The sequence below is a fragment of the Aythya fuligula genome, chromosome 2 (assembly GCF_009819795.1).
Source record: "Aythya fuligula isolate bAytFul2 chromosome 2, bAytFul2.pri, whole genome shotgun sequence".
Taxonomy (NCBI): domain Eukaryota; kingdom Metazoa; phylum Chordata; class Aves; order Anseriformes; family Anatidae; genus Aythya; species Aythya fuligula.
The window spans coordinates 40349904-40370446 of NC_045560.1; the positions used below are offsets into that span (position 1 = coordinate 40349904).

At 46.7% G+C, this 20543-nt stretch overlaps 2 protein-coding genes across 9 annotated transcripts in view; one reads left to right on the forward strand and one right to left on the reverse strand.

The window, feature by feature from the left end:
- Positions 1-6695, forward strand: part of LOC116486582 (ubiquitin-conjugating enzyme E2 E1) — a 44396-nt gene extending 37701 nt beyond the window's left edge. For all 3 annotated transcript variants that reach the window (XM_032182921.1, XM_032182923.1, XM_032182922.1), the window contains exons 6-7: positions 5146-5293; positions 6164-6695. In XM_032182921.1, coding sequence (XP_032038812.1) covers positions 5146-5293; positions 6164-6261 — 246 coding nt within the window. In that variant the 3' untranslated portion in view covers positions 6262-6695. The remainder of the gene's footprint in view (positions 1-5145; positions 5294-6163) is intronic.
- Positions 6696-8309: 1614 nt separating this feature from the next.
- On the reverse strand, positions 8310-20454 carry NKIRAS1 (NFKB inhibitor interacting Ras like 1). 6 transcript variants are annotated; one of them, XM_032182913.1, is made up of 4 exons: positions 20418-20447; positions 19438-19749; positions 13710-13951; positions 8310-11233 (listed from the first exon to the last, which is right to left on the reverse strand). In XM_032182913.1, exons 2-4 carry the CDS (start codon positions 19529-19531, stop codon positions 10994-10996), a joined length of 576 nt encoding a protein of 191 aa, XP_032038804.1. In that variant the 5' UTR covers positions 19532-19749; positions 20418-20447; the 3' UTR covers positions 8310-10993. The 6 variants fall into 6 exon arrangements, with proteins under 6 accessions (XP_032038804.1, XP_032038805.1, XP_032038807.1 ...); XM_032182914.1 differs by having other exon boundaries at positions 19438-19943; positions 20418-20444; XM_032182916.1 differs by lacking the exon at positions 19438-19749 and adding an exon at positions 15519-15634 and having other exon boundaries at positions 20418-20437.
- Positions 20455-20543: the final 89 nt, after the last annotated feature.

Below are 20543 nucleotides of genomic sequence, written 5' to 3' on the forward strand. Positions count from 1 at the left end.
AAGGGAACAAAATGTTTGTCTGTTCTTGGTGGCATAACTACAGGGTTTCTAGTAGTATCAACAAGACCTTAAATCCCATCCCTAAGTTAAGTCTTTGATTCACAAACAGCGTGGTCTACCTTGGGGCATCACTAGTGATTTTTCTTCTGGACACCTGTCCGTCCTTCTTTGGAGACTCTTTGACAGCACAGATACTTCTCTTGTGTCTTGTGTTAAAGTTGAGCTCAGTTCAGAATAATTTTTTTACTATTTTAGTTTTAATTAGTTTGCATTGTATAACCTAGTCCAGCTGACTATGTGCAGTATCTCTTGTCATGAGCCCAGTAAGCGTTCGAAGAGGGAGCTTTTACCTTCCCATGTACACTTTGCAATATCTTTGCTTCCTGCACTACAAGTCAAAAGCCTGATGCTTTAACAGACCTTACAGTAACTACCAATAGTATTGAGAAAGCCCTAAGTGTGAAGTTCTCTGACGCAAAACTGAAGTTACAGTTTTGTCATCCCAGCTCAGCCCTGCTTTCTGCTCTGGGCCTCTGATGGGGATCTCTTTGTCTTTATTAAAGATTAAAAACAAAACAAAATAAATAAATAAATACTTTGTGGGATTAAAACAAAACGAAACAACAACAACAAAAAAGGTGTTGCTTATTGAGTCCTTAAAAGACTAGTTTAATGGAGATTCATTATATTGTAGCAGAGTTGCATTTAAATGGAGTCTTTCATCTATCAGGGTCCAAACTGGTTTACAAACCACATGTATGTATGCAAATAAAATACACGTCGCTTCAGCCACATTGAGATGTGATGTAGCAGAAAGCATAGCAGTAGTCTAAGAATGTACTTGTGCTACTTGAGTATTTCAAATTTAAAGAAAAAAACTTTTCTTTACTGGATTCTTACAGCGTCTCCTGTGTTATTTAACACTAGCATGGGTGTTAATGATGATGTGGAAAATATAATCATCATATTGCTCCTGCATCCTTCCTACTAATTTGTTGATTTTGCATTGCCCAGCTGATTGCTGTAATTGATAAATACTGCTTGTGGGTCATTTGGAAGTGGTAGGACTAAGGTGATTACCACAGGCTTCCTATATTTTTGTCTTTTAGGATGAGAGGTGAAGAAATAGTTGAAACAAAACACAGTATATCATTTTGATGACAGAACACTAGTAGAGTAGTAAAATTGTCAAAGGCTGCTTCAAAAGACTTAGCTTCATCTTTTTTCAGAGGTCATCTAGAGTGAAAGGACTAGTTCACTTTGAATCTTCTTTCCTCAGTAAGCCTTGAAAGAGAGGTGGAAGAAAACCTCTACTGCCTCATTGAGTGCTCTGTAATTCTCAGAAGGACAGTCCCTTCTGTGGGCAGCCCATAGCAGAATGCATTTTATAACTTGAAAATGAAGTCTCAGCAAAGGATTTACCTTTTTAAAAAAAGTAAGAAGAAACTGGTCATCCTGACAAGCTGCCAGTCCCATAGGAATAGGAGTAAGAGAAGGTCCTGAGGCATAGCTGGTATTAACAAACGTCACGTGCTTGACAAGCATCCTAGAGATGTGTGTTGAAGGGTATGCAGGTGCAGCCTTTGCGGGCTGAGTGCAGCTCCAACTGAGGGTTTGATTTAGTATGCTAGAGAATCTGTTGGAGCAAACTTATTTGGAAGGATGCTGCCACAGAAAAGACAGAGAGCCCATGCCAGAAATGATAGAGACACATTCTGGGAAGGATAAAGAGAACTGCACTACTGTACTTATACTGCATTATACAGCAGAAGGAACTTCAGTGGGAGAAGTCCTGAGACAAGGACGAATATTCTCTCCCTTGTCCTAACAGTGTATAATGGAGTTCGTTTACATTTATTAAGCATTCCATACAACACTTTGAAGATGTTAGCGTTAATCTCTTCTCTGCTTTTATGTTTTTTGCATTTTATGTGGTATTCTGGTTTTGCCTTTATGTTTCAGATAGCAATTGAGTTGGGCACATGCTGGGTGGGCCTGGCTTCAGGAGAATCCAATAAACAAAAATAATTAGAATTTAAGAGTTCAGTGTCTAGTCCTCAAGCTGACTGCTATTCTTTTGTACTATTATACTGCATGTTTTCCCAAGAGTTGCATTATAGTTTGGTTAGATTTTATTTATTGAGGTGAAAACAGTAGCTTGTGTTGACCTGGTGTGCGCTTTGATCATTTGTATTAATAACCTCTAACCACTTCCTTCCCCCACCCCCATTTTACCACTTGTGTAAATTAACCTCTGCTATCTCTTCAGGGTAAGGTTGAGATTGGCTTCTTTGTCTTTTCAAATACTGAGCTTAATTCTGTAGTTACTGCATTAATGTAATCTCAGGTGGGACATTTCCAAAAGATTGTTCCGTTACTCTGTGTTTTTGTGCTCTTCCACATGCTGCTCTCTTGACCCTGAATACATTACAGTACCTTCTAAGTAACTCAGTTTCTCCCAGTTTTGATCTGAATCTGCTAGTTACATGAGGTTTTTCTGTTATTGTTTGTGGTAGTGGGTTTTTTCTTTTTTCTTTTTTCCTCTTTAAGGTGTAATTAACATTTACTTTAAGCATTATTTTGTTTCATTTTTAAGCAGGTCTGCAATTCCTCCCCCCTCTTCTGGCTCCACTTGGGTTCCCTGCATGGCTGGCTTTTGTACCATCAGCAAAAATTGCAAATGGCAAACAGCTGGACTACATGTGTCTAACACCATCCCAGTTCTGACTTGCTGCTTAAGTGAAAACAAATTTCGATTTTTCCCACAGTGCTTTGGTTAGGCACAGCTCAGAGGAGAGATCTGGAGAAAACCAATTTTGGTGCCATGAGTATAATCCTTAAGAATTATATCTTATGCTTCCTTTAGGAATCAGGCTGTTTTGCAAATATGTGGGAGTTTTCTTTCTTTCTCTCTTTCTTCTCCTTCCCAACTACTAATAAAATAAATTTTAAAAGCAAGTCTAATTCCTAGAGGCAAATGTGATTTGTAATTTTTTTAATACATATCAGTTTTTAGTTAACTGGACTGAGAGACTGTCTAAAGAGAGAGCCTTCTGCAATATCGAATATTTGGCTTTTGTGCTCAGAATCAGGATTAACAACTTTCTGTCTTTACGAAGTAGAACGCTTGACCTCCCTGTTAATTTGGTCCTTATTGTATCAACTTGGAAATACTCCATGCTTCCCGTCCTGGAAGTGTTTAATCTGTTAAAATTATTACCTCACCTACATTTAGAAGCCTTCTTGGAAGGGGACCAAAGCTGCAGATCAAATAGCGAACAAGTAGTGGGCTGGGCTGAGAGATGGGAAGTAAAGGCAGAGCCGTTGCCAGCAACTGCAGATGCCACAAACTTCACTTTTGCCTTGAAGTAAAGGGCAGGTGTCACAGAGTCATGGCTGCCCTCTGTTTGAGCTGATGTGTATTGACTTCTACACGAATGTAGGGAGTCATTGCTGCTCTTCCAACAAGGATTAGATGATCTCAGAAACAAACATTGCTTTGGCATCTCACCTGCTGTACCTCGGAGGTTCCCTGTATACACAGCAGCAGGGCTTCTTGGGTTTGGAGCTGCAGCTTGTTGCAGAAGGTGTGGGAGGCAAACATCTCCCTGCTCTCTTACAGACATTTTGCTATTCCCACCCATAATGTGCAAAAGTGTAGGGATTTGGGAGTTTGTGTGTGTGTAGTACTTTTTTTTTTTTTTTTTTTGCTTTCTTCCCTGTTTTAATCTAAAATCCAAGCAACTTGCAAGGAGCAAAGCAGAAAGTCCCAAAGTGTGCAGTGTGGGTGTCTCCTGTGTGACAAGTAACTGCAGTTGCGAGTCTGAGACCAAAAATAGCTGGAGCGCTCCGTGCATCGGGAGCGTGCCTGCAAACGGCGCACAGATGCAGGACAAAAAGAGGGGCACTGGAGTGTTGTAGCTGTGTAACCCCAGCCCACGCCTGCCCCCGGAGCCTGGGAGAAGGAGGGTCACGAGCCAAATTTTTGCATCAGAAAGACTGTAGAAAAAAAAAAATAAATGAGGGTTGACTGGCAACTTTTATGTGTGGGCTGGTCTAATCTCCAGGGAAAGTACCAGTGTGGTGTTCTTGTTGTACCACACACTTACCAAATGTGTTTCGCAAATACCCTTGTGACCTATAAACAGACAGTAAAATTTGTGGGTGTGGATAGCTGACAAATTCTGAGGATTTAGGGCATGAACCCGACAACCTTTATTCACACAGATAATCCTGATTCATGCAAGTGCCACCAAATTTGTTGTCGGTGTTCATCCAGCGAGTCGGAATGAGGCCTTTCTGCAGGTCGCATTGTGTTCCCCTGGAATGTCGTGCGGTGCTTTTGTTTCCCTTTCGGATAACTTCTGTGGCACGCTGCCCGGTTCATTCACGTCTCCCATATTTGAAAATAATAAAACCCAAATGACGGGGCTGAACGGGGCGAGCTCTGAGAAGCAACAAGGAGCCACGGCTCCACAGCACCCTGCCGTAACTGGAGGTTTTTACAAGCGTTTGGGAGCCCACGGGGAGAAATTTGTTGGTGTTAAAGCACCAGGGCCCTCTGCTGCTGTGAGCAGAAAGATAAAAGCTAGTAATGATTAAAGGGGAAAATAAAAGCTGGGTTTCACAGTGTCCAAAAGCACACGAGGTAGGGATCGTGGTCATTGCTTTGCAGGGGCGTTGTAGACGTGTTATTGTTTCTGAGTCTTTGCTCAGACATGCCGAGACAGCCCCGTGTGTCTTGAGGGCCCCGGTAAGTCACTCAGAGGGAAGGAAACTGAAATCCAGAACTCGTCAGGGAAAGCTGTGAGGGGAGCAGAGGCAGCAGAGGCCACTCGGGAAGGGACGAGGACAGGGAAGGGAAGAGCGGGGCCCGTGCCCTCCTCGGGGTAGGCCCGACCCCGGCTGTGATCTCGCCCATGGCCGCCAGAGGGCGCCGGCGGCACGGGGACCCGGCCCGGCCCGCTGGGGGCAAGGCCTGTGCTCGGCGGCCGGGCACTGTTGTTGGGTTTTTTATTTGATTTTTCCTCTCCACATCAGTTTTTGCTGGCGGTCAAATCAGAATTACGGCCGGTGTCGCTTATTGTCACATCATGCGTGGCGGCAGGTCACGCTAGCACTCCGTCTAATCGCCGTTTCTTGCAGGTAACGTTCCGGACAAGGATCTATCACTGTAACATCAACAGCCAAGGCGTCATCTGCCTGGACATTTTAAAAGACAACTGGAGCCCAGCATTAACCATTTCTAAAGTCCTCCTCTCCATCTGCTCCCTCCTCACAGACTGCAACCCGGGTAAGCCCCACGTGCTGCCTTGCAGCCTGCCCTCCATCAAAGTAACTCGTCCCTCATCACATCTTGGTGGCTTCTGCCCGGGTAGTGAGGAGAGGGGCTGCAGGTGGTCACTGGCTCTCCTCCTGGAGGCGACAGCTCCTTCCCCTGCTAAACCACCTCTGGTTTTGGGCGAGGGTTAAAGACGCTTTGCTGCTCTGTAGAAGTGCAGTAATTTGGTAACAGCTATAAAAGTCACAAGCACAGGTCTGAAAACCAGTAGGTTAGCCTTTTACTTGCTAGCATCTATTTAAAACCAGCAACCAGCAATGCCAAAGGTAGTCCTCAGCTTCTCCAACCCCACCCATTATCTACAGCAGTTAAAAGAAATAGGCCGTGCCTTACAAAGTCAATTCTAGGGGTTATATTTCTATTTACGTCTATAAAAGATGAGTAAAGCACCATAGTTCATGCTATATTATGTATAATAAAAATAATCTATTTGGAAAAAATAAAACCTCTCCCTGTGATCTGATCTTTCCTAGAAGCCAGATTTGTATTGATACAAGAGCAGTTAGCAATGACTATCTCCTGGGCACTTTTAGAAAAGGTAAAATAAACCTGAAATATATAGATCAGTGAAAGATTTCAGTAATGCAAAATAACTATTAGATTGTTGTCTTTTAAACTCTTTAAAACTTTAATTGGCATTTCCTACTTTAGTAAGTAATAGATCGATATGTCACCATAAATAAACGTAAATTGATGAAGATACAGACCAACAGTTCAGTATATTTAGATTATTGTAATGTAGTCTACTTGAGTGATTCCCTTGTATTAAATTTATACTTTACTTGTCTGAAATAAGTTCTTTTTTTTTTTTTTTCTTTTCAGCTGACCCCCTGGTTGGAAGTATTGCCACCCAGTATATGACTAACAGAGCAGAGCATGACAGAATGGCCAGACAATGGACCAAAAGATACGCTACATAAATGGGATTTTTGTCAAACTTACATTATTTGTCTGTGATGGAAAGAGCTGCTTATGATTTTGAAGGGGTGGGGGGAGGGAGGGTGCTGGTAAAGAGTAGGGTATTTCTATAACAGATTTTATTCAGTCTTTTATTTCCTAAGATTTTGTTGTTGTAACTTAAGGTATCTTGCTACAGTAGACAGCTAGAATTGGGAATAGTGTATTTTAAGACTGTAATTAGTTCAGCAATATTAGCTCACATATAGTACCGAGAAGAATGTAAACTTCTTAGGCATCTTTGGTTTTCAGTTTGCTTGCAATATGCAAAAGATTAAAACAGCTTAATTTTGTACAGGTACATATGTTGGCGTTTATGTAAAAGTCCTTTCAAGACTCTACACACTGTTTTTTGCTTTTTGTTTTGTTTTTGGTTTGGGGGGTTTATTTTGTTCTGGGTTGGGTTGGGGTTTTGTTTGTTTTGTTTTGTTTTTGTAAAAAGATGTCAGGATTGTTTTCCCCTATGGAGGGCACATCGGTATTTAACAAATCCTTTTTAAAGACTGTCATCTCATGATCTGTGATACGGAGAGGTGGATATATAGCCTCATATATGAAATGAGAAGTAGTTAATGTATTATTTTATAAGCCAATCTATCTTTGTGAAAAGAATAAAGGTTTTAATCAGGACTTACGGCAACCTGTAGTGAAATACCTTAAGCTGTTTAACTGTAAGGCGTGGAATAGGAGTCACTCAGTGGATTGGTTGTATGTTGTGGGCTACTTAAGTCTGCATTTGTTACTGTGCTAATAAAAAGATGTTTAAAAACAAAAAAAAAGGTAAGAAGAAGAGACTTCTGCTTAGTACCTTGGTTTATCACTTTGCCAGAACAGTCTCTCCCAGTACGCTTCAAGGATTACAATCTGGATGAAAACAAGGGAGCTGAGCAGGTGAGAGCACTGCCTGCCTCTGGTTTGGGAAGACACTTCTGGACAACTATATGATGAATGACAACTCTTTCATCTGCTGACTGTGTAGGTGTTATTGAGGCTGGCACGGCCCATGAAGAGGTGACCTGCTGCAGAATCCATGCTAGTTACTTTTTAGCTCCAGTTTTCACAGCATTGGCTTTTCAGGAGTGGTGTATTATTTGGAAGTGCGGCTGCAAGAGTGTAAGAGATTTGGAAGGGAAATGAGCAGGAGGTAAGAGGAAGAGAATCTCTTCATGGTTTTCTAATGGAGTGGTCAATTCCCACAAGAAAGAGGAGAAAGAATAGTGTCCGGGGAAGCCAGCAGAAGACACCTTCCTTAAAGGAGTGTAAAGGAAGCATAATGTGTAGATCCTTTAGCTACAAAGATTATCTCCTAGAGACATAGTGTTTACACTGAAGTGTGTGGCAATAGGGTAGTTAGTTGTGAATACGGCATTTTTGACCGCTCCCTTAAGGTAAAGGCCGGAAGTACAGATTCATTTTCACATGGCAAGTACTTCACGTTGCGACATTCTTCCAAGTGCTATGTGTCCGGCTGTTCTCTCAGATATATGTTTGTACTTCAAACTGTGTGTATATTTGCTTTATATACTTCTCTTCCTACCTATAGAAGAGATCAGATCTAGTTTGCTCCCAAGTGATTTAAGTACAGATCCCCTTCCTTGGTCAGGTGGTTGTGGGTACTAGTATGTTAACCTCAGCTGCTGGACACCCTTCGGTTGTCACAGCCCTGCTTCGGTGTATGAGCTCCCTCAGCTGTCTGGCACAGCCTAGGAAAATCGGTGGTGTGTGGTGATGTACTCCTGGTACATCACACCAGGAGTATCTCTGGGAAGGGACTTACATCCTCACACAGTAGAGGGGAGAAGGAAATGAATTTAAGAGTAAGTGGCCCCATCTCAGTAGGTTTTTGTCTGCTCCTTGCTTTGTGCTATCAGTGCTTGCCAAATTAGATCTTGAAGCTGGCAGGGGAGTTGGAGCTGATTTGGGGTTGACTGGTCAGAGCACTGTGCGTTCAGCAGGACAAAAGTGTAAGAGAAACAGAGAAAGGAGATTCAATTTACTGATTTATTTATTTTTCTTTTTATAATCATTTTTCTCTATCATCTTGTGAAGGGACAGCCTAGCTTTACAGCAGGTAAATGACCCCAGTGACTTAGGACGCATTCAGTCAGTGGAACAACAAAGAGCAAAATACACATGCTGCCCATGCACTACTACTGCATACCCTGTACGGCTGTATTTTACTTATTGACACTAGGTAAAACTGCACTACAATGAGTTTCATTTTGACTCAGTACCAGCCACTGCGTGCAGATGGTTTGCAGAGGAGAAACGACCATTTCCATCACAGGTATGGCATGGTATTTAGACCAGGCAACTGATTTGAGTGAGTGCTTAAAAAGCATCGGAGTAAGCCTGTGAAATAAAACGATTGGTGGTGGTTGTTTATGTGGATGTCCAAAATAATCTAGAAACGAGTTTAACCAAATCAAAGATAACATGTCTGACTTTACATAACCCATTTGGAAACACAGTCTTAGTCACTCAGAAGATCCCTTTTCCTTTTGCCTTTCTTGAAATGTCAAGTCCTGAGTTGTCCGGGGGGGGAGAGAGCAAGCTGATCTCACATGGCATGGCCCCAGCAGCCTGCGGTGACATCGGTCTCAGCAGCGGCACTGGCAGCGAGTCTGCAGGGCGCAGAATTGGGCAGGAACCAGTCAGTCGTCTCTGTGCCTTCCATCTCCACACGTCGTAGGTTAATTCTGACTGGCTTTGCTTGTCAACACTCCCTTGGCTCAAGGGCCAGCCCCGGTGACAGTGTGCAGCTAGCAGAGGTCTCTGGTGTTTCGTTTGCTGTGCAGCTGAATCAGGTCCCCTCTCGAAGAAGGGTTCTGTGGAGCTGAAGGGGAGGAACGTCGCCAATTCCTCGGTGAAAGGTTGCAGCAAACAGCTGAGCTGCTGCTGCTCTGAAGCCAGCCCACTTCCCAAGCACGCAGGCAGGTTGAGGAGTCCTCTGGGTGGGGAGAAGCCTCGAGTACACATGTGTTTGGTAGGAAATGAGTGAGAAGGGAGTGTTGTTCTGCAGCATCGCTGGGGACAATGACTATTACTAGCCAGGTTGGGGGAGGTCGTGCTACAGTGCTTACTCAGCTGCTGTGTTGCAATGGGAACAATTGTATGTTTCCAGCAGGGCATTACAGCTGCTTGCTCATTTGTAATTGCTCTCTTATCTGGCTTGATGGCCACAGCAATCCAAACTACATTGAGCAAAGCACATAAACAGTTTCGTCTGCCTTCATTATAAATGTAGGAATACTTGCTTAATTTTTAGTGGATTGTACAGTTGCTCTGACATTAGTAATGCCGGCAGTTCATTTGCTAGTATTCAGGAAGAGCAGTGCTGTAAGCACACGGCCTAATTTTGATCATTAAGCACACTTGCTGTTTAGCAGCTATGATATGACAATGCAAATGTTGCTTGTGGTTTTGCTGACTCACAATGAAATTCTCGATATTTGTTCAAAACAACATTAATTTTGTGGAAAATTAGGGAACTGAGTACTTCGGTTCACTCCCTTGCCCCACTCCTGCCCTCTAATACAAAGAAAAGCTGGTCTCAGTGTATTAAAGTGGTTAGAGGCCAAAAGCTGGTCCCTTTCTGGGAACAGTCGCTCTGCCCCTTTACAGTCAATTTTGCGTAGTGTGCAGACAGAGCTAGGATGGCAGATTTCTGCAGCACAAGTTTACCTACACAGAGCTCCGAATGCAGCACGTAAAGCTTTTGTAGGTAGCCCCTTCTCACAAAGCAGTGCAGTGCTTCGTACCAGCTGTTCTCTCACCTGTAGCTTTGTCCTGGCCGTGGGTTGCTGCGGCTGGGCAGGAATATTGCACAACCCGCCACGCAGAGCCCGGTGAGGTACCTCCTGCTTACAGAGTTGTTCCATATAATTTCTGAGTAAAATTATCACCTGTGTGAATGTGACTGATTTGCACTGGACATGCTAGGACAAAACCACGTTACAGCTATGCTGTCCTTCAGGTCGTAGTTAAATTAATGAGTGCTGTGAGAGCTTTTCTGGTTTGTACAAATAAATTCCTGAAGCTACTTGCCAGACTTCACTGACAAGCTTCACGTTAGGGTTGATCTGTTCTAGGATCTCCTGCAAGATTTCTTTTTCCTTTTTTTTTTTTTTTTTTTTCCTTTCTTGTTTATTTTTCAGACACTGCCAGAGCTTCAGCAGCTAAATTTGCTGGTATTTCTTCCTCTTGCCCTAGCACTCCTGCAACAACACCCTGACCTGAGCCTCCTGCAGCATCAAAAACCTCTGTAGCCAGGGTGCTTCCTGTTTAAGGTCAAGGTAAAAGGCCTGTTGCCGTGTCAAATATACCCTCTCTCCAAATTTAAAGCTTCATTGCAGCTAGTACTACTTGTGACAAGAGGCTACGGATCTGCAGGAGGAGTGTTCCTCACTATGGCCATATCAAGGGACAGTCAAAGCCCCTGCTGAAGGGATGACCACCTGCCTCTCTTGCCCTCCCTGCTCCCCCCTGCTCGCCCTTGTTGGAAGGTGACTCCTAGCCCTAAGTGCTTTTCAAGGCTTTTGCCATCAGTGACTTTTTCAAGGATACCTCTCAGCCATAAGCTTGCTGATTTTATTGCTGAATGAGATTATTGCTTTAAGTGAAATCATGTGCAGCTAAAGGCAGAGATAGGATTTAGGCTGTCACCTGGCAGCAGCAGACAGCATTAAAGGTAGCTTAGTTATCACAGTTATTCCCTTTGCTCTTCCTTCCAGGCAAGGGGAACGTTGATTTGTTCTGGGACTGGGAGAGCTTGCTGGCTAGGTAGGTGAAGGGCTCAAGCAGCGTTTTCCGGTCTGTCACGGTCACTTCCCACAGTCTCACTTTCTCAGCCCTTGCCCATTGCTGCGCCGCTTCTGTTTCCACTTGTCTTTGCTCCAGCAGGTCGGTTTTGTTTCCCAAGACGATAACTGTTACCTACAAACAGAAGGGTGAGCTTTACACAAACAGCATCCACCATTGGCAGTGCCTTTAAACAGCAGGCAAGTAGCAACACAGCTCAGACCTGTCCCTTAACTTACTGCTGGCTCCAGGTAAGCTGAACATAATGGGGAAGTGTAAGGTCTGGGATTCACACTGGCCTCGTCTACCTATGGCTTGGGAGCTGCCTTTAATCATAGGACGTGCAGGACTCTCCCAGCCCAGGGGGCTTCCCCTGCCTGCAGGTGAGCTGAGCCACCAGAGGGACCTACGTGGACAGCCTTCAGTCGCTGACAGGGTGGGAGCAGCACCCGTGCCAGCCTGCCAGAAGCAGTGTCAGGAGCTGCTGGTTAGCTAACCAGGGCAGCCCTTCAGGTAGTTCTCCGTGGCTTCTCTATCACCAAGACCCTGTAGTGGAGCTGAGCTCGGTGGCTTGCCCTCTGCTTCTCTTCTGAGAAGTGCTGCATGGAGAGCTGGCCACTTCGAGTTACGGTTCCTGCTTATTTTAACTTAACCACTTTCTAAAAACGTTCTAACAGCATCAGCTGATAGGGGAAGCCGTGCCTATATTTATAGTTCAAGGCCCTTAGTCAAGCTGCAGCCTCCTCTCTACACTCTGTTGTGGTTTGGCAATGACCAAGTGATAAAGTCCTCTCCTGCTGAGCATTTTTTTTCTTTGCTGTGACCACACCTGCTTGCTTTTTCCTCTTCATCAGGCTGACTACAGCGTGGCTCCTGTTTCTTTCCATCTAGAGATGTTTCTCCTGTTCTTGTGTGGTCTGAGGCACCCTTTCTTTTCTATAGCAGCCCATGATGTACAGATAGATATTTTTCCCCTTGCAAAGCCTCTGAATGAAGCTACAATCTTCATATACATTTACCACACACTCCAGCTGAATTTTGCCCATGGTTGAGCTCCATCAGTACAAGAGAACACAACCTTTATTTAGTATAAAATTTGGCCAGACTTTAAGGTGTGTGCTGAAGAAGCCCCACAGCCATCAGAGCTTGCTGTCAGCTGCTGCATGGCAGAGGATTCTGCTGCTCCACAAGGCGAAGTCCTGCTGGCTCAGGGGCACTTCTGTATGTGGAGATGCCCCCTGAATTTGGTTAAGGCTGTGTTCCAGCACAGCCCAGAGTTTAAGGCTGCTGGGGCTATCTTAAGGACCCCTGATGTGACCTTCTACTTGCTTCAAAGAGTATTTCGTATGGAATAGAAATCACAGGAATGAAACATTTACCTAGCCTACAGCAGGCACTGCTATTTCAGCTATGTCACCCCCAGTCAGGACCACAGCTTTTAAACTCTCCCAGGGGACAGACAAACTGCCTGCTTTCTGGAACACCTGCGTGCAACGAGAGAGAAGACTTCTGGGCAGATCCCCGGGCAGACATCCTGCCGGCGCTGCGACTCCCTGTCTGCGTTACAACGTGCCATAAAGCAATAAATCAGGGTCCTCGCACAGCACACTGCCTGGCAAAAATTTCCTGCTCATCCGCCTTTCCTCGCCCTGTGGGGTAGTCACGACTGGCTGCCGTACCCCTGACATACGTGACAGCCTGCAGCTTGCACCAGCCCCACCACCTAACATACCTCTCCTCTGACTGCACTTTCGGCTGCCTGCTGTCAGACTTGGAGCCTGCCTCCCTCCACCACCCCGTGTGCTGCGAGTGCTGCACAAGTTACGCTTTGGAAAGCCTCTCCCCACCATTATCCGATTAATTCTTTATGCACCTTTTTTTTTTTTTTTAACAGCATAAAACAGACATTTGGAGAGCTGTAGGCTCAAAACATTTAGCAGGGAAAACTACTAGAGAATGCAAAGATACTGTAAGAAAAGCCGTAATGCTAATGCCACGTGCACGTTATATTTGTTTAGCTAAGCTGGAACACTGTCAGCTGAAAACACTAGCTGCTTTCTAAGGGAAAATAGAGCAGTCATTTCACACAATTGAATTGATTCAATATGGTTGTTAAGATACATTAAAGCCGTTTTGCCAATTGACTAATGTCTGGGAGACCCGCTGTCAATTACACCAGTTTGTAAGCCATCGAGTACGTGAATACAAAACAAACAAAGATAATGCCCTTTGTGATATTATTCTGTGCACTTGACTTCCCGTGTACAATGCCTAAAAAAAAGTAAGAACTGCACTGCTGCAGACCATATGTTTTATTAGTCGTAAGTGTACTGACGGGTGCATTCAGCTAACTGGATTTTAGTTGCAGTAGAAGCAGAAAGGGGAAAAAAAAAAAAAAGCTTTTTTTTTTTTTTTTTTATGAGCTGCATGGCATGTGAATTAGGCTTCCCCAGCATGAGAAAGCTCCCTTTTTCTGGATCGCCCAAGGCTGTAGGTACGTTTGTTTTCCTTACTATGCAAGTTTTACAGGAACAAAATCCGTGCTTTGCAACTTTGCTTCCTATCGCTGATACGCCAATAAGCCACGCAGTTACGGCAACCACGCGTTTACCTCCTTTTTATCTCTAAAGACATCGATCTCTTTTTTGAGCAGTTCAACTCTTTGGAAGGCTTCGAGGCTGGTCACGGCATACACGAGAACGAAGCCATCGGCGACGGAGAAGTAGTGCTTTGGCAGCTCGACGCCCTCCTGCAGACCCCTGGTGTCATAAAGCCGTAACTGTTCCTTCACGCCCCGGTCTGTCTCCACGGACGCCAGGTACACGTCTTCCATCGTGGCACCCTCTTCTAAACCTGTTGTAAATCAAGCAGGAAAGGTCATGCTGGCATAAGCACAGCAGCGCTGTACTGATTGCTCGCAGTGCGGCGGAACTTTACCCTGCAATAGGTTTCAGTGCCTATTTTTCCAGGGTGATTTGGCCTGGATTCGACCTTGATTGTCGTGCCCACGAAGGGCTGTATCCGCAGATCGCCACGCCAGCTATTTACAGTAGTGCCACTGTGTAAATACAATCATCTAGTATACGAGCACATGATTACGCCTGTAAAATTAATCTATACAACATGTAAATGCAGGATGGGATAAGATAAATGGCTCTTCCCTCAGGTTTCCCAACCTCCCACCGCCCATCGCACATGCTGCAAAGGGGCCTGCCCAAACATAGCCTTTGGGAAGAATGGCCAAGGAACACCAAACAGGCAAGTACTAACACCTTGAGCCTCATACTGAGCAGGATTATACTGCAGAAGAATGAGCCAAAAGAGTAGTTCTGGCAATTAACGTGCATTGGTGGTACAACTAACCAATGAGTGAAATCAAGCCAGAATGGGAAGAGGATGTTTGCATGCAAGCAAAGTTGCACGATGTATTTACCCAAATACACAGTGAGCTTTTTCCATCCCTTAGGGATTTAACATGACTCAGATTTGCTAATAGGAGCAAGCTCATTTACTTCAGGGCAAGAGCACACACAAGGTAACAAGCTTTCATGTATACCACCTGCTCCATGGTAACTATCTGCATACTGGCTCTCCTTCCTTCCTTTCCCCATGGTAAACGTGAGGTACTATAAGGTACCTTACTCTGAGCTAATTAAAACTATATTTTCCACGCCAAGCCTGGAAACACGTGGATCTCCTTAGCTTCGTGGTCACCTTGGATGCAGGCCCATAAGGTTACAACAGGTCCCAACAAACTATGCATAGTATGGTTGGGTTACTGTCAGAGGCAGTGTTAAATATTCATATCAACCCTCTTTTTGTCTGCCCTGCATTCCTGTATACACGGACTGCTTGCTGGTGCAGGGCTACAGCCATGAGTACTGCATTATTCTCTTTGTCTGCCAAAAAGGGACTACATTAGTGCATTGTTTATGAAAACACAAGGGATTATCTGGCCTGCGAAAATAAGGATTTTGCTATATTCAGTGACACAGTATTCAAAATACTTTGCCTTGACAAACAAGCTAAAGAATTCCACCCACGCGCATCGCTCCCTGTGATGTATGCAGCATTCCTGTGCAGGAAAGTGGCACAAGCTGTTCTTTTTGCCCCTCTTTGTGCAGCCTTCATAGATCAAGCTCTTACTAGGTTTGCCACAAATTAATTTATTTTGCCTCCAAATATAGCCCTGCTAACATGCAAGAGCAAAACTAAGAGCAGAACAAAACAAGAGAAAGGGTGAACCCTCACTGTGGGCTGCAGAATGTGTCAGAAGGGCATTTTTAGAGACTGAAGTAGGTCTTCTGGATATAGCCCGGTGTTTTTTCTTGCTCTGCTTCATTTCATTGTGCAGACAGGTCAAGGAAGTATCCAACATCAGTAAATATTACTTTGGCAAGAAGGAATGAACTACAAGTACCTAAGTTTTCTGTTTAGGACTCCATGAATAACGCCGGGCAGGTTTTTATCATCTAAATGCTGCGCTGTAATTCAGTGGTCTTTAACATATCCACATTCTTCCGTGACAGTCTCTTCCTAATGGCAATAAAAGTAGCAGTGAAAATTATGTCTTTTAACATCCCTCTTGAAAATGGAGAGGAAAAATTAAGACCTGCGGGGCAAGTCAGCAGAACAGAGCAACAAATTTTGACGTTAAATGGCAGAGGGGAAGACCTGGAATTCATGCACCGGTACCAGTTTCCAGAGGTGAAAGTTCACCTATATACACTGAGGGAGGAAGCACAATATTTACGTTCCTGCTTAGCACCATCCCATACCAACACTTTCCTGATCTCCATTCAAAGGTGAGCTGGGCAAGTGGTACGAGCAGCAGAAGTGACCAGGCAAGCCCAGTGTCCGTCACCACCCCATCCTTCCCATCACTGGCATCTCCAGGCCACCTTGGCTACCAGGATGGGCGAGGGCAGCTTCTGCTGGCAAGTTCTGCCCTGCCAACTTGAGTAGGTTTTTCCTGGTGGAGAGCACTGCCATGGGGCTTTGCTCTCTCTCTCCTGCCACCAGTTTTTCTAGGTTTAGAGAAACATATTTTGAAATATCTCCTCTTGTGGCACAGAGGAACAGCCAGGTGGAACCAGCTTGCAGGTCCAGAAGTTGTGAGGGAAAAGGGGAGCTAACAGGGCAGCGAACAATCTCCTGGTTTCTTTGTTAAGTAGACAATTTAAAGATGTTGAGGAGAGAAGGGAGGAGTAGACGGGAGACAGATGCCATTTTCCAGCACCTTTTTAGCTGGTGCAAGCCCTGGGAAAGGCAAAAAGGTCTTCATCTAGGTTACCAACTGCTGCCACAGAGGAACTGCAAGGGGAAGCCTCAGTCATAAATTGAGTGGTGTTTCAGCCCCTGGTGGTTTCCTGATGAAGACAAGAAAAGGCTCAATATACTAATGAGCACTGCAAAGCCAAGCTAGGCAAAGCAAAGGTATTGCAAATACTACATAGAGCAAAATTTTGAGACATGGAGTTTCAGAAGATCCCAAGGGACTGTTTTCACTACATAAATGTAGTGAAAACCTTGTGTGTTCCTGAGTGCATTTGAAGATCTCAGTCTCCCATAACCTTTCCCTCCCTCTTCCCTGCAAAGAGCTCCTAAAACCTGCCATTCCTTGCATTTTTACAACTCCAGCATGACAGACTTTGCTTACTTAGATCTCAGATGACTGCGTATCAGAGGATCCATGACTCAGAGAAGAGTTGGAGAAGCCTTTGGAGCTGGACAACAGGAGCTGATCTGTTTAGATTTAGCCGCTAGTTCAAGTATTGGTGCCACCAGCCAGCAGGCACGGTTGTGACCCTCAGTTACATACATACATTCAGCTCCATCTTCAGACATTTCTAAAATTCAAAGCTGCCTGCAGCTCTGTCAGGAGATAGTTTGGATTTGAGAAACAAAGGTCTAGGAATGCGTAATGTGGAAGTCTTCCATCCAAAACCCCAAATCCCTCAAGCTGAGACCAAGTGAGGCAAATTCTCTCTCAGTATGGGTTCTGATCACAATAGCATGTAGTGCTTTTACTCCCAGGTAGTTAGACGATCTGAAGTAGCTGCTCATGAACACAGCCATACCAGCTATTTATGCAGTCAGGAGGCAGCGATAAGGGAAATAGCATTTTCTACTGGAAGAGTTCTCATCTCCTCTTTAGCTGATAAGCTCTGCCATGGGTTGAGGCACCAGAGGCATTTCAAAGGCAGAAGGAAGACCCCCTTATGAGCCATCACTGAACAGCAGCACTGTTCAAGGAAAAATACCTACAGCCTAGCACAAAGCCAAACACTGTACATCGTTGCTCGCATGCTACAGGGATGTGGATATTCCCTCTTCAGTGCTATTCCTCCCTCCCTAGTATTTTTTTCCCTTTGAGTTCAAGCAATCTTTGTGCCTTTGCAAGAGTGCTGGCTGCTGGCCATGTAGGGACTTCATCCATGACAAGCCAGGGAGAGCTGAAGGTGTGATTTTTTTTTAGGAAAACCGCCGCAGTACCACTGGGTGTACAGCACCACCACCAAGCACACAGCCCAGGGCATGGGCTCTGAGCCAAGGGCTTTATATAGCAGCGTGAAAACTCCGAGGACACAAATCCCGACCCTGATGGCAGCTGTACCACCGCTCTCTTTTAAAGGAAAGTCAGCAGGAGGCACATCAGCACCGGCAGAGGCTCATGCCTGACCAAGCACCAGGAGGAGACCCCGCCATCGGTGCCTTGGACACCTCAGCAGATGACGCCAGGCCTTGAGCTCCAAGCCTGCAACCAAATTCAAGCACGCCCCTTGAATCACAGCGAGGAGGCCATGGATGCTGGCATGTGTGTCAGCCCTGCCCTTGGAGCAGCACCAGAGCTGCAGGAGTCAGGAAGCAGTTTTTTGATACAGGTTTTGGTACAGCTTGTGCCCGTGTCGCCGTGCCCCATGGCTCCAAACGGGTGGGCCTTCAGCGCCCGCGGGGCCTTCTCACCTCCTGCCCGATGGGCCAGCAGCCAGGAGGTGTTCATCTGCTTTCAGAAACCTGGGTTGAGACCTAGTAATAGTGTTTTAAACGCAGAGGGGCCATCCCTGCACTAGAATGGCTCCCAGGGGCAGCTCTGCCAGAAGCACGGAGGCGCAGCAAGCCAGCCCCAGAGCACCTGATGGCGCAGGCGGCTGAAAATCCTCCCTGCTGCGGCCGCTGATCAGAGCACGGGGCAGGAAACAACAAAAGGCAACATGATTTAGGCAGCGTGGCCTTGCTCACACTGCTTGAGAGCCCTAGAGCACCGCCTGGCCCGGGGATGATGAAAATCAGGGCAGCAGCAGAGGGAAAAGCCCGCAACCCGCAGGTTTTGCAGTGTCGGCGCCGAGAGCTCCGCAGGGCTATGCGCACGGGTCTTGGTAAGGTGCTGGAAGCAGATGTTGCTGCAACGTTAGAGGAAATCCTCCTCTTAAACGACAGCATTAGCGCACAGTTCTGTGTCAGGCTTTGCCAGCAAATTCCTCCCGTCCACACATTTTAAAGGCACAGTGCCTGCCAAGCACCGTGCTCCAAACCCCAATATTCATCCGGAGGCTCACCCCAACGCTTAATTTAATTCACTGCCCCAAGGAAAAGCTCCTAGTCCCTTGGCTAGAAATCCTCTGTCAAGCCCCTGTGATTCACTCCTGGCAGAACAATTCACCAGCCCAGTGACCGCTGCCCTCCCTCTAACATCCAGGCCAGGCAGGAACAGAGGGAAGCGAGCCAGCTTTGCCCTCGGCTCCCTTCGTTTGTGCACAGCGAGGCTCTGACATCCCGTGCCCCTGTCCCAGGTCTGTTTTCCACAGGAGGATTTATCTGAGAGCTGGGAAGCTCAGCCTTTGAAGTCCAGAGCAAACCACAGGATCTAAAGCAGAGATGTTTTTCTTTCCAGCTCTCTGATTAAGTATTAGCCAAAACCAAGCCAAATAAAGTTTTGAGAAGGTGGGACAGAAGTTTAAACAATCTGTGTGAATCACATGATATTATTTATTATTCTGGCATCAAGAGCATCCTTCGGGGAACAAGGTATTTCTTATGTAAATGGGCAGCAAGCGCATCGTCTGCTTTTCTCTTAGGTTCTTGTCGCACACTCCTGGTTTTTTGGCATGGGCAACATCAGGGCAAGGGCTCTTCCCCCTACCAATTTAAAACTCGGTAAGGGACTGCGAGCCTCAGGAACTGCCCAGAGATGAACCCAGACCACGCTCATTTCCTCCATCACCTCCGCGCAGCTCGCGGCCCTGGCTTACCGCTCCGCGGGGCCCGCACAGAGCAAGACTCTGGAAAAGGAAACAACCCAAAAAAAAAAAAAAAAAAAAGAGGTAAAAATATCTCACCCACGGTGTGCTTTCCGTAGAGGAGCTGCTCCAAAATTGCGGTTTTTCCCACCGACGCCATGCCGCACACCACCACCTTGTAGCCCTTCCCCATCTCTCCCAGGACAGCAGGGCCAGCGGAGGGGTGCTGCTGAGCACGGGGACCCACAGCAGAGCCCCAAAAGGCAGCGGGAGCCACCGAGGCGCAGCTCCCTCCCCAGCGATGGTATTTTTAGGACTTGGGCTTCCTCCCACGCCACTTGTAGGGTTTCAGGCTGCCGCCGTCGGTGCCCGGCTCAGGCGCACAGAGCTAAAGGTTTCATGGCGCAGGGGCTGGAAGGAAAGCTTTAGGGTCACGGGCACGGGAAGGGGAAGGTTGGAGAGGGGTTTGGGGTCTGGTGTCGGCCAGCCTGGGTGCGGATGGGGCTGCCCTACAGGAGCAGGGGCAGCTCTGGGGAATGAGTGGGGCACCCCAGAGCTGGGGGGGGCTTGGTGGGACCAGGTACAACTGTGTGAGCCTGGGTGCTCTGCAATGGGAGGGAAAGGGGAAGGGAAAAAGGGGAAAAAAGGGGGAAAAAAAGGGAAAAGGGGTCACCACGCAGCTGGGACAAAGCCCCCCTGGCACCAGGCCCCTTCCCTGCTCCCACACCCCGCTCCCTGCAGTGCCGGGCACGGGGTCAGGAGGGACATAAGCGCCTGGGGGTGGGGGCTGACAGCAGCAGCAGGGCTTCCCCTTAGGATTTACCATTTCATTCATTTTTATTATTATTATTATTTATTATTTTTCACATGTAGGAACCCCAAAGCGCTCCTTTTTGGGGGATGGCTTCCTCAGGACGTGTTCGTGCCAACCCCTTGCCCCAACCCCTTCCCCCAACCCACCCAGGGGCTGCTCCAGAGGCCGCCCCCCCCCCATTCCCGCCCAGCCCCCGGCCCCCGCCGTGCCCGCGCCGCGCGCGCCCCCGGCCCCGCGCGCCCCCGCCCCCAGCGCGCGCGCGCACCTGGGCTCAGCTTCCCCCGCCGCCCCCATTAGCGCCGCGCCGCGCCGGGCCCCGCCCCCTCGCTCCCATTGGCTGGCACCGGGGCGGGGGGGGCGGGGCCGGGTTGGCTGCCGCGGAGCGAGGCCC

Excerpts from the sequence above, each read along its gene's own strand:
- NKIRAS1 (XM_032182913.1), bottom strand. The coding sequence starts at position 19,531 with ATGGGGAAGGGCTACAAGGTGGTGGTGTGCGGCATGGCGTCGGTGGGA. Across the intron at positions 13,952-19,437 it reads CTACGGAAAGCACACCGTGG|GTTTAGAAGAGGGTGCCACG; the intron begins GTGAGATATTTT and ends GATTTACAACAG. Across the intron at positions 11,234-13,709 it reads TCTTTAGAGATAAAAAGGAG|GTAACAGTTATCGTCTTGGG; the intron begins GTAAACGCGTGG and ends TTCTGTTTGTAG.